Source organism: Lissotriton helveticus, chromosome 8 (assembly GCF_964261635.1).
Source record: "Lissotriton helveticus chromosome 8, aLisHel1.1, whole genome shotgun sequence".
NCBI classification, from domain to species: domain Eukaryota; kingdom Metazoa; phylum Chordata; class Amphibia; order Caudata; family Salamandridae; genus Lissotriton; species Lissotriton helveticus.
The window spans coordinates 371,461,207-371,474,770 of record NC_136069.1 but is presented as its reverse complement, the minus strand read 5'-3'; the positions used below and the strand labels follow the sequence as shown (position 1 = coordinate 371,474,770).

General features: G+C 44.5%; 1 protein-coding gene across 1 annotated transcript in view; it reads right to left on the bottom strand.

Annotated features, from left to right (window-relative positions):
- RFC3 (replication factor C subunit 3) overlaps positions 1–10,275 on the bottom strand; it is a 102,351-nt gene extending 92,076 nt beyond the window's left edge. The window contains exons 1-2 of the mRNA XM_078657169.1: positions 9,974–10,275; positions 8,890–9,027 (exon numbers count right to left, since the gene is read on the bottom strand). Coding sequence (XP_078513295.1) covers positions 8,890–9,027; positions 9,974–10,060 — 225 coding nt within the window. The 5' untranslated portion in view covers positions 10,061–10,275. The remainder of the gene's footprint in view (positions 1–8,889; positions 9,028–9,973) is intronic.
- Between the last annotated feature and the right edge of the window lie 3,289 nt (positions 10,276–13,564).

The window sequence follows — 13,564 nt, the reverse complement described above, 5'->3', positions numbered from 1 at the left end:
CACAATCTTTTGAAGGCATTTTATTTTTTGAGATACATTTATTTATATTGTAATAAGAAGGGAAATAAAAAGAGAAGAGAATACCAGACGTGCCGAAGTCTTGAACATGTATAGAGCTGGTAGATTCTTAAGTAAAGAAGAATGTCGTGCTGCATGAAGGCGCATGAAGACTCACAAAATACTGATTAGCTATTTACTTTGTGTCTACATAAGCAAATAAATAACCAATGTGGTACTAAAGTGTTTCAAATGATGGTTATGCAATAATACTCTGGTTAAAAAGGTGAAGGCGAACCAGGTTCTTATTAGCAGTCTCTAAGCCGGACCAAATCATCATTTTTACAACCGACTGAAATAGAATTGCTTATTATCAACACAAGTTGGACTGTGAACCATGGGCGTAGGAAGTGTGGGGGACGTGGGGGATATATCATCCCCAGATTTTGGAGTGGGGGGGGGACAAGACTGGGGGGACAAGGGGACAAAAGAATTTCCCCTCTCCCTTCTGTTATGAGCAGGGCCATTAGCGAGCAAAAGCGCTACCTAATGGCCCTGCACTTGACCTGCCTGGAGTCAAAGAGGCCGCCCGCCCTCTGCCCTTTGTTATGCTGCAGGAAGGCTCTGCATTCTGGGAAGGGAAGAGACGGAAAAAAACTCGGTCTCTTTTCCTTCATGCCCAGAGAAGGCAAGGACAGTGTCCACTTCTAGTGATCTGCCTCTGGCAGCTGCCCTCCTCCCCTCTCTCTCCCTCGCTTTATTCCTCAATCATTCATTTCAATCTTTATTTCGATCGATTAAGATCATAAAAGAAATACAAACAGATTTTCAATGACAGTGCAGATGAAATACAATAAACATCATTAAAAAGCATTCCAAAAGCAGATTTTAAAATCATTTACCATATGTTACAATTTAAAATCATCAGTGCAATTCTTTTATCCCGCATCTACCTCATCTTTAAAAGGCGGGAGCGGATGTGCCACATCGCAGTTAAAAATTTTGCTACAGAAAAGACAGTCATAGGTGAAAGATCCGTCTTTAAAATTCTATATGCAGGAAGGTATCGGGTGAAGCCTAGATTTTTAAGAAGGGGGAGAAGCCAGTATTTCCTCGATCTTTGGTAAGCCTCACAAAAAATATAATATGCAATTCATCTTCCAAATTATGTGAGCATGACGGGCACTGTTCGCCAAAAGGAGACTGGGCCCAGTGGTTTGTGAATGCCCTAATAGGAAGTGTACCATAACGCCATTGCAGAAATAATTTTCTAGAGAGGACGGGAGCAATGCTATCTAGCACACATTCAAGTTGGTATAAGTCTTTGGATTTGATAAACAAATCTGTCAAAGACCCCTCCCGTATGTTCCCCTTTGTAACTGATAGCTTCAGTTCGAAAAAATCCCTCGTAAGGTGTTTGCGTGGGATCCTACTACATGCATTACCTGGATCTAGCCAGAATTCAGGTCTGCCCAATGTCTCACATGTTTGTTTAATGAACCTGAGCCATGGGATTGGTCTTGATTTAGATAGACCAAGAATCTCCTGAAGCTCGTTCCTATAGTTCATAAGTTCCGGTGTGCACCAGATGATTATTGGTCTTAATCCCAGCTCCTCCGAGATGGGTCCAAGACCCAAATCAAGTCTCAGCGGAAGAAGCGGGGTGCTTACAGGTAATGCAGCCAACTGTCTAATGAATTTATTTTCAGTGGTTTGGAGATTTTGGACGGTAGTATGACCCCACAATTCCCCTCTGTATAGCACTGTCCCTCTGGTCTGCATTTTATAAATTTCGAGGGCGGCACCAAGTGGTTTATAGGTCGACCCGCTTGCCATCCTACAGATGCCACCCGTTAGCTGGGCCAATTTCATGTTAGCCTTGTTCCGATGCACATCCCACGTCAAGTCCTGATTAATGGTTACACCCAGATATTCGAAGGTGAATACCCGCTCTAATCTTATTCCTCAATCTCTTTCTGTCTCTGTCTCGCTCCTCCTTAAGGGCTGATTTCAAGAGACAGCTCTTGTACTCTCTCTTGCCTCTCCTTTTCTTTATTTGTTCCCCTGTGAAATGGATCCAAAAAAGGTGGAACACTTTGGCTGGAAAGGTTCTCATTTTCTGACCGTTTTCTATTCAAAATAAAAACCTCAGGACGTAGAGAAATATAATTAAATACCTAAATAAAGCAATACAGAGTGGTCAGCAGACCGGCCAGATTGTTATTTACACCCACACACATTAGCACCACTTTAAAGAGTTTGCCAATGAAAGCGCTACTTTATTTGAACAACATTGCCTTCCCAGGGTGGGGAAGTGCACCTTTCCTAAAGGGACTGCAATACCTGGTTGATGGGTGGAGTGGAAACGTTCAAAATGATTGTTTTCAACTGTTAATTATTTTAGCTTGTAAAATGCGGATGTGTTAGGGGATGTGGTCTTTATTAAACAAAACTGCTTAGATTTTGAAACGATATTAGCAATGGACATTGAAACGGGTCCCTTCCTGGTCCTGTAGCCATGTCCTGAACTTTTCAGGCAAAATTTTACTGATTTCTGAATAATAAGTTTAAAACCGTTAAGGTAACCATGGTGTTACTGATTACAGTTTACATGCTTTGCTTATTCTTGCATTCCCTATGAGTGTTTGCTTTTTCCAGGGTGTTATTTTATTTCAGGTAGCATTTTACTGTTGTCTAGTGCATAATTTGAATTTAGTCACAGGACAATTTAGTTGTAGCTGAAGGCAGTGCAAGTTTCTCTCAGGGGGGCATTATGGTGTTCAGTGTGGGAGAGAATGTGGCACTCTGGCTAGAGCTGCTGAATCTGGAACTGGGGAACCTGGTTCAACCTATGACCAGTCCACCAGACCACACTCCTGACACAGCTCAATCCAAAGCTACACCTTAGAAGGCCTGATAGACCTGAGAAGCCCTGGTGTCTTAGCACCCGCAGGTGGACCCTAACGGTGGCAAATGTGAGTTAACCTTGAAGGCCTGTCCACCACAATCCATACTGAGGTTCAACTAAAGTCTTGTGAGCAGGCATACGAAGAAGCACACCCTAGAGCGACAGTGACTGTCACTGAGGTCACAAGACCCTTGAGGCCAGTCCACCTCACCCATTGGTACCTCCATTGGCCTTTTCCAGCAGTAGTTGTACAACTTAACCGGGGTTGAGAATGTAGGATTTGCATGCACACCAAACTTAAGGGGTGATTATAATGGTGGTGAGGCTGCCACGTCGGTGGCGGTCCCACCGCCATCGGTGACTGCATCACCGCCCACCATATTCCCTGGTGGTCAGAAAGACCAACCGCCACACACCCGACGGGCTCCTTCAGCCCGCCAGTGCAGCAGAGGGGCTCGTGGTTCCTACAATGCTGGTGGTGCCTACCAGGCACTGCATTAGGGATTACGCTGTCTCTTACCTGCCAGCCTATCCATGGTGGTTCACCCGCCATGGAAAAGCTGTTGGAAAGGGACATTGGGGACCCGTAGCAGGCCCCTTTCCCCCCAGACATAGGACATGGGGGGCATTTGTGATGCCCCCCTACATATCACTGCACCATGTGGCAGGCACCACTTTGTGCCTGCCACGTAGTGCAGTGATATATGTAACATGTCCCTCTTTTACATTGTGGCAGATGATGCAGCCAGCAGCATCTGCTGCAATGTAAAAGATAGGCACTGCAAACGCCGTAGTGGCAGTCGCACTGTAATGTCTATCGTGGGGCCGCCACCTTGAAGGCCAGCGGTTCCATTCCCCATTTCGATGGCGGAAAGACTGAAGTCCGTCTGCCATCGTAATCAGCCCCTAAGTTTGCAAACTTCTTGGTCTCTGCTTCATGCACAAACACTTAACATGTGCAGCCGGCTTTCGGGCCACTGGAGTTATGCAGCAATGGAGGCCAAAATTATGTCGCAGTGTTGACTAAATTATGCAACAATAAAAAGGCTGCAGCGTAATGTGGTACATTTTAATGATACTTAACTATTTTGACATATTTATACATACTAACAGCCTCTGCAAAGTGTTTGCCTCATTAGTACCTGTGTAACATACAAATGCAGCAGTGGGAAAGGTGACCAGTCAACCTTTGCAAAGGGCCATACACTTCATAGCAACATAGGTCACATTTCTTTTTAGTAATTTTTGATCCGTTTGAGCTACAAAATTGTTTTGGGTGAAATCGTTAGATTATGCAGCAGATGATGTATTATGTGGCAAATATGATACAGCCATAGTTAGGTGGAAAACATTTTTCCACTTAACTTAATTTTGCCCCAACATTGTAGTTGATTAATTTTTAAGTTCCCCAGCAGTCCTGCAACACAGGGCTGATTTTAAACTGACCTCAGGCTTCAGCAGTGCACACATGTAAGCGCAGAAAGGGCTGCTTGCCTCGAAACTGCCATGCTTAAAGGTAGTTCTAATCCCCCTGCCCTATTATGTACGAGGGCCTTATAGGAGAGATCATGCCAATCATAGGGGTACCCTAACACATAGTGCACCCTAGTGTATGTAGGTGTTCTCACTGTATTTCTAAGTGTCTCTTTCAGAATAGCACTGGCCCTGGGCCTGTTTAGGCAGAGGCCAGGGTCAGTCAGAGTCGGGTACCACCAGTGCCAGTCAGCAAAAGGTTGGGGAGTGCAGAGAGAAAAACATCTCTGCTCATGCACTGTATAGGTTCCGAAGGGCAAGAAGTGTTCGAACATCTTCCAGATTTAACTGATAGTGAGGCAGCTTCGCTTAATGAGTATGAGAGATGTATAAAAAAGCTTGATCTACATTTTCTTCCAAAGTTAAGTACTGTTCTTGAACGATACCACTCCGGGAGGAGAATGCAGAGAGAAGATGAGTCCATCCAATAATACATAGCTAGGCTACGAAAATTAGCATCAACTTGCAACTTTGGTGCCAGCTTGGAAGAACGTTTGAGGGATCAGTTCATGTTGGGCTGTGCACAGGACAAAACCAGAGATGCTCTATGGCAAAAAGACAATCCTACTCTACCAGAAGTTATAACAATAGCAAAGAGCCATGAGCACTCGAAAGCTTGTGTTGATGTTATAAAAAAAAAAAAAAAACCTTTCTCAGTTGACACGAAAGAAGCTTCTGAGGTAAAGGTGGTCGTGGATAGTCAGAAGACAAAACTGTTAAACTAAAACTCAAAAGTAGCTTTTCGCAGAAAACTATATCTCAAAAAGGTTTTCAGGGAAAGTGTTTTATGTGTGGAGATTCTGGCCATTTAACCAATTTCAAAGACTGCCCTGGATGGAAAACTATTTGTAAAAAAAAAAAAAAAAAAAAAAAAAAAAAAAAAAAAAAAAGGGGTCATGCGTCGAAATACTGTAAATCAGGGAAAGGTCAAAAGAAAGTTAGTGAAGTAGATTTCTTGATAGAAGATGATGATCAAGAAGAGATTGTGGTTTCACAAATTTTAGGAGGGTCTTCAGATGGTCCTTATGAAGTTGTACTAGTCAATGCTTTTTGATTCTGGAGCAAAAATAACTAATACCGAAAACTTTTTATGACAAAAGTCTATTGGGAAAAGTGTCTCTTGTGAAACCTGATTTTAGACCCAAATGGCATGGTGGTGTTGCAATAGATTTACTAGGTTATTTTTGGGGAACCATTGATTTCAAAGGAAGAATCATTCCTGGGAAAATGTATGTTTCCATGAAGGGTGATTCACTGATTAGTTGGTTTCACCAGAGAGACCTTCATATCTATCTTGATCTGAATGTAAAACCATCTGTTTGTCTGAAAGAATTACCTCCTGTGAGTGTAGTTGATGTTTCCAGTCAATATTGGATCAAATCCTTTCCCACTGTTTTTAGAAGTGAGTTACCCTGTCTAAACAAATATGTACATCGTATTTTAATGAAGAAAGGTGTTCAACCGAAAGTTGAAAAAAGTACGAAAGGAGCCTCTTCTAGTGAAGGACAGTATGAAATGTGAGTTGGACAAACTTTTAGAGCAGGGTATAATTCAAGAAGTTGAAGCAACAGAGTGGGTTTCTCCTGTGGTGATGGCTCGAAAGGCCAATGGAGAGGCTCTGCTATGTGTTGACTTGAAGGAACTCAATAGGGCAGTGATTGTAGATCACTATCCTTTGCCAAATATTGCTGAAATGTTGTGCTCTCTCGTAGGAGCAAAATACTTTTTTTCGTTAGACCTAACCTCGGCTTTTCACCAGGTTAAACTTAACTCTTCTTCACAAGATCTGACTACCTTTGTAACTCCCTTTGGGACTTTCAAATACTTAAGAATGCCTTTCTGACTAGTCTCCACAGCCTCTGTCTTTCAGAGAGTCATGGAGGGCATATTGGGAGGTCTCGAAGGAGCTAAGGTGTATCAGGATGACGTACTTGTTGGGGCAGATCAGAGTCAACATGATATGAGGTTGAGGTCTGTGCTAAGTTTACTACAAGAAGCTGGTTTAACTATTCATGCTGAAAAATGTAAACTTAATGTTCCGGAAATAGAATACCTTGGTCACATTGTCTCAGCGGAAAGCATAAGACCAAAATCTGCCTTAACTGACTCCATTCTTAATTTGCGTTCACCATCAACTAAAGAGGAGTTATTGAAATTTTTAGGGATGGCTGAATTTTACCACAAATTTATTCAGAATTTTGCTGGAAAAACTGAATCCTTGAGGTGTCTTTTGAAGAAAGGTTGTGAATTTGTCTGGTCACAGAGCTGTGAGGAAGAATTTGTTGGCATATAAAGGGATCCTAGTAATGCCCCGTCTCTTAGTAGTTTTGATCCCACAAAAACTTCGTACCTCATGACTGATGCAAGTTCAACTGGTCTAGGAGCTGTCTAGTTGCAAAAAGTTGATGGGGAAGAAAGAACAGTTTTGTTTATCTTGAGCCCTTTAAGGGGTGCTGAATGTCATTATTCCGTTATTGAGAAAGAGGCTCTTGGTGCGTTTTGGGCCATTCATAAGTTGAGAAAAATCTTGTGGGGCAAGGGATTTAAAGTTTTGTCTGATTATAAACCTCTGAAAGAAGTTTTTACTAAGAAAGGCATTGACTTTGTCTCTCATCGGATTCGCAAGTGGGTAGTAGCACTTCAGGAATTTATGTTGGACGTGTCCTACTTACCTGGTGCAAACAATGTAATCGCGGATTGTCTTTCAAGACTTGGTTCTGCTAACAGGGATGATGATGATGATGTAGAATGGTTTGGTGGTGAGTGTTTTGAAGAAGAAGTTAATGTAGGTTTGATTACTGAAGGAATAGTATCTGAGAGTGAGTGGAAGCAATGTATTCTGGATGATGACGTTTTACGGAAGGTTATCACCATGGTGAAAAATGGTTGGTGTGAAAAGAAAGATTGATGTGAAGACTTAAAACGTTTTTGGAATGTGAAAGAAGAATTGTCTTTGGTGGATGATCATCTTTTACGAGGGAGCAAGCTTGTTCCTCCTACTTTACTGAAATATAAGCTTGTCAGTAATGCTCATGCTTCTCATATGGGCATTGCCAAAACAAAAGAAATAATTAGAGAAGCATATCGGTGGCCAGCCATGGATGTTTTTGTTGAAAGGATTGTTTGGAATGTATGAATTGTGACACAAATGCAGAACTCAACCCATGGTTGTTAGGGACCAAGCGGTCAGTCCTTGGTCAGACATCTCAATCGATATCTTGGGACCGGTGAAGTTTAGTTCTCAGGATAAATATGTAATTGTCTGCATGGATCTTTTTTATCGCTGGCCAACGATAAAAGTGGTGAACTCGGCTGAGGCAAATGTTGTAATTGAATTTTTAGACGAGATTTTTGAGAGTGAGGGTTTTCCACGAACGCTTTTGTCAGATAAGGGAGTACAATTTACTTCAAAAAAGATGCAAGAATTTTCATCTTTGAGAGGAATTAAACGCAAAAAAGTCCTCTTTATACCACCCACAATGCAATGGAATTGTAGAAAGGTTTATTAAGGTTCTAAAAGAGTCCATACACTAAGCAAGATCTTGTGGTGAAGATGGGGAGGTGGCAATAAAAAAAAAGTCATGGAATATAGGTTCACTCATTCATCCACAGGTGTAGCTCCTTTCCGCTTATTTAAAGGAAGGATTGCTAATACTGAAGCTGTCCCGTTATGGGTGTGTGACAAGAGATCTTTGGTCTGTGATAATGTGGGAAGTACGGATGGTTGGAGAGAAAAGGAAAAAAAATAATGGATAAACGCAAAGTTCGGTATGATGAGAGGAAAGCTGTGAAGAGTACGATTGTTAGTCTTGCAGATTGGGTCAAAATCAAGTCTCCTAGGAAAACTGGTGGTGTCTCCAAGTTTAGTAAACCTTTTCAAGTGATCAAATTATTTAAAAATGCTATAAAAACAAGTGATCACAAGATTTGGAACCTAAGCAGGGTCGCGAAGTTACATCCTGCCACATCTTTCAATAGAACTGTGGTACCTCCTACAAATGATGTTAACCCAGAGTCTGATACAAATGAAAGAAGATCCAGACCTCTTCGTCTGAAGCGTGTTCCTCTGAGGTTACAAGATTGTCTCACTTGATTGCCTTTTATCATCATCTATTGTTTTCCTTTAATTAACATATATTTTTGTTTATAGGTTTTTGTTTAATAAAAGGGGGGAGGTGATGTGGTGTTCCTGTCCTCTCTGCTCCTATGTGCAGCAGCATGTTACTCGGCAGCAAGTTCTGGAATGTAAGGCGTCATCAAAGGATGTTGCCTAGCTATGGTTTGAATGTCGACAGCTGCCCTGTGAACGCTGCTGGATGGGGTCTCAACTAATGTCCTTGCTTGAATAATCCATTACTGAACATTTCCTCGTGTCAACAACGCTTTATTGGAGAGCACATACCTCTACAGGATGCAATACCGACTTCCATAAAAATAATTATGCCTCTTACTGTGATTGACTGATGCTCTATCCTCAGCTTTTCCACTCCGGCTCCATAGAGTTCACGTAATAAACACATTATTCTGGTTTTCTTTCCAGCACCAGACGGTCCATACACCAGAAGATGGGGGAAGTCTCCACATTGCACCTGCAAAGAGAACAATATTCATAAGAAAAACTATCCTCACAAAAGTAGCCTTTTATTTCTACTGTTCATGCAAAACCCGTTCCTGAACGTAAAGAACCGGTAAGGGTAACAAGTTGCAAATTAATAAATACTGAGCAAGATAGCAAAAGGGTTAAATCATAAGGTATATCCTCACTATTAAAGACTATTACTTTCTTGGGAGAATCAGACTAATTCCCTGCTCACCAGGGTGGCTAGTTTCACAAAGAACTGTAAACGTGTTTTAGCGGTTAGCACATACTGGTATTCCGGACAATGTATCAAAGGATGAGTGCTGTATCATCCAGTTAAAAGTCTCTCAAACTCAGCACAATACATGCAATAAGAATAACCAATATGTTTATATTAATACGCTACGTTCATAGCAGTATATCTACTGTCAACAGAGCCAGGCACATGAAACAGTTTAAAATTATTACATTTTTGAATGTTGTAGAAATATACGTCCTAAGTGGATTTTATAGGACAGCAAAGACAGGAAAATGGCTCGATAGTTAATATAATACTTAATTCTTTTAGACACGACTCTGTGCATCTCATACCCTGACCACCCCCCTAACTTTTGCATGCAGGATGTTACTATACAGAAGCACGTAAAAGAACCGGAGATATATTACAGCCCATCCCCATGCAGCACTTTCCATCTGGCCACAGAAAAACTCTAGCCCGTCAGTAGCAGAACACCAGCAGCACCAACACCAAACAATGCTGCACATCTCTTTCACTTTAGGGAGTTTCTTTGCATTTCTGGTACTTGTAGCCTGATTTCCTAAGGGGCTAAGCAGGACTATAATAAGCATAACAATGCAAAGAAAAAAATCTAACCAACATCTCACTCATGCTGGCACATTTGAGAGGTTTGCAAAGTGCCCCAAGTGCCGCGTAAGCGTAACTCCCTTCTTCTCACCAGGCTCTTGAGCTGCGCTGCTTGTTCCTTGTGATAGTGAAGCTTCGCCAAAGAACTTGGTCGATATTTATCCACCCAGAGGCTCATTTCGGCGATAACAGTCAGTAATTTAAGATGTTTAAAGGAGCGTGCGCGGGAAACGAAAGCTTTTCCGCTGTCACTGGTGTATAGTCACGTGATGAAAAGCGACTTCGCGGCAACCCAGTTCAAGCTGTACGGATGCTGTTGTAGGACAAAACATATGCTTGATTCACGCGAATTTACAGAACCCGCTTGCTAGCTTTGATTCTGCGACCGGATCCGGATGTGTACGTGCCACTGGCCTGTGACGCCACGCGTAGTTCTCGCTTCCGCCTGTCGGTCGTACAGGCATGCCTGGCTTACTTGTTTGTCCCTAATCACTCTCTACCTAAAACGGTGAGAAATAACTCCAACAAAGAAAACAGAGCCGGTTGTTCATCCTTTTTAGGTGTTGTGTAATATTTAGACCCCGGTCCCGAATCAGTGTACACCCTCTGCGCTTCGCCAGTTTTTGGAAAATAAACTCCACCCTGGTAGGAATAGAAACGAGTTGCAGAACTCTTCTTTAGTTTGCATTATTGGATGCACCATTCTACGGGACACTTAGCTCAACTCTGTCTATACATATTTGACACTTTTCTATAAGGCAGTTTGAGACGATAAAATCCGAGGGTTGGGGTGACACGGAGAGCCTTCGGGGCAGCCGAGCACGAGGTCTGGGGTAAAATATAATAAAGACTTCAAAATGAAAAACGAAAATTATATTCGTAATTTCTCATTGTCACAAGTTATACATACGTGTATATCACTGAATTGACAGACCATTTTTAGGTCTCGGCAACGAGAACTATTGTCGCCTAGTAAGCTAGCAAGGGACTACAGAGAGGTGGACGAGCCGACCAGGGTCTGTGGACGCGCACACACAAAGGCAGTCAGGCAGGCAGGCACACACCAGACACAGACAGACACACGCACGCACACACACACACACACACACGCACACACACACCCTCCCTCTCTGCCCACTCCCTCTCTGCCGCCCCCCTCTACCCCCACTCACCGGGCTCTTTCCCTCCGCAGCGGGTCAGTCAGGGCAGCAGGCAGACTCGGAATCTTCTCCGGCGATCTTCAGCTGATGTGCACGCTCACGCTGCGTCTCCTGCGCGCCCACCACGCTGTTTCGCGCCCGTTGATGCTCAGCTTGTGATTACTACTCCTTCTAACCCGGATTCCAAATTACTATTTCTTGGTTCTCTAACTCCACTCTGTTGATTCATAACAAACTGATATTCAGCACATTTCACAGTCTCGCTTTTGCTTCTCATAAATACAAGAAGATTATTTTAAGCAATGTCTACCCTTCTTTTGGTTCTGTGCCTATTATGCTTCGGACTATAGAGTTTTAGAAAGTGTGGTGGAAGAGTCCATGATATCAGTGGTGTGCAGAGTGAGTGTGCAGAGTAGTGAGTGTGCAGAGTAGTGAGTGTGCAGAGTAGTGAGTGTGCAGAGTAGTGAGTGTGCAGAGTAGTGAGTGTGCAGAGTAGTGAGTGCAGAGTAGTGAGTGCGCAGAGTAGTGAGTGCGCAGAGTAGTGAGTGCGCAGAGTAGTGAGTGCGCAGAGTAGTGAGTGCGCAGAGTAGTGAGTGCGCAGAGTAGTGAGTGCAGAGTAGTGAGTGCAGAGTAGTGAGTGCAGAGTAGTGAGTGCAGAGTAGTGAGTAGTGAGTGCAGATTAGTGAGTAGTGAGTGCAGATTAGTGAGTAGTGAGTGCAGATTAGTGAGTAGTGAGTAGTGAGTGCAGATTAGTGAGTAGTGAGTGCAGAGTAGTGAGTAGTGAGTGCAGAGTAGTGAGTAGTGAGTGCAGATTAGTGAGTAGTGAGTAGTGAGTGCAGATTAGTGAGTAGTGAGTGCAGAGTAGTGAGTAGTGAGTGCAGAGTAGTGAGTAGTGAGTGCAGAGTAGTGAGTGCAGAGTAGTGAGTAGTGAGTGCAGAGTAGTGAGTGCAGAGTAGTGAGTAGTGAGTGCAGAGTAGTGAGTGCAGAGTAGTGAGTGCAGAGTAGTGAGTGCAGAGTAGTGAGTGCAGAGTAGTGAATGCAGAGTAGTGAATGCAGAGTAGTGAGTGCAGAGTAGTGAGTAGTGAGTGCAGAGTAGTGAGTAGTGAGTGCAGAGTAGTGAGTGCAGAGTAGTGAGTGCAGAGTAGTGAGTGCAGAGTAGTGAGTGCAGAGTAGTGAATGCAGAGTAGTGAATGCAGAGTAGTGAGTGCAGAGTAGTGAGTAGTGAGTGCAGAGTAGTGAGTGCAGAGTAGTGAGTAGTGAGTGCAGAGTAGTGAGTGCAGAGTAGTGAGTGCAGAGTAGTGAGTGCAGAGTAGTGAGTGCAGAGTAGTGAGTGCAGAGTAGTGAGTGCAGAGTAGTGAGTGCAGGTGAGTGCAGTGCAGGTGAGTGCAGTGCAGTGCAGTGCAGGTGAGTGCAGTGCAGGTGAGTGCAGTGCAGGTGAGTGCAGTGCAGGTGAGTGCAGTGCAGTGCAGTGCAGGTGAGTGCAGTGCAGTGCAGTGCAGGTGAGTGCAGTGCAGGTGAGTGCAGTGCAGGTGAGTGCAGTGCAGGTGAGTGCAGTGCAGTGCAGTGCAGGTGAGTGCAGTGCAGTGCAGGTGAGTGCAGTGCAGTGCAGGTGAGTGCAGTGCAGTGCAGGTGAGTGCAGTGCAGTGCAGGTGAGTGCAGTGCAGTGCAGGTGAGTGCAGTGCAGGTGAGTGCAGTGCAGGTGAGTGCAGTGCAGTGCAGGTGAGTGCAGTGCAGTGCAGGTGAGTGCAGTGCAGTGCAGGTGAGTGCAGTGCAGTGCAGGTCAGAGCAGTGCAGGTGAGTGCAGTGAAGTGCAGGTGAGTGCAGTGCAGTGCAGGTGAGTGCAGTGCAGGTGAGTGCAGTGCAGGTGAGTGCAGGTGAGTGCAGTGCAGGTGTGTGCAGTGCAGGTGAGTGCAGTGCAGGTGAGTGCAGTGCAGTGCAGGTGAGTGTAGTGCAGGTGAGTGCAGTGCAGTGCAGGTGAGTGCAGTGCAGTGCAGGTGAGTGCAGTGCAGGTGAGTGCAGTGCAGGTGAGTGCAGTGCAGGTGAGTGCAGTGCAGGTGTGTGCAGTGCAATGCAGGTGAGTGCAGTGCAGGTGAGTGCAGTGCAGTGCAGGTGAGTGTAGTGCAGGTGAGTGCAGTGCAGGTGAGTGCAGTGCAGGTGAGTGCAGTGCAGGTGAGTGCAGTGCAGTGCAGGTGAGTGCAGTGCAGTGCAGGTGAGTGCAGTGCAGGTGAGTGCAGTGCAGGTGAGTGCAGTGCAGTGCAGGTGAGTGCAGTGCAGGTGAGTGCAGTGCAGGTGAGTGCAGTGCAGGTGAGTGCAGTGCAGGTGAGTGCAGTGCAGGTGAGTGCAGTGCAGTGCAGGTGAGTGCAGTGCAGGTGAGTGCAGTGCAGTGCAGGTGAGTGCAGTGCAGGTGAGTGCAGTGCAGGTGAGTGCAGTGCAGGTGAGAGCAGTGCAGTGCAGGTGAGTGCATTGCAGGTGAGTGCAGTGCAGTGCAGGTGAGTGCAGTGCAGGCGAGTGCAGTGCAGTGC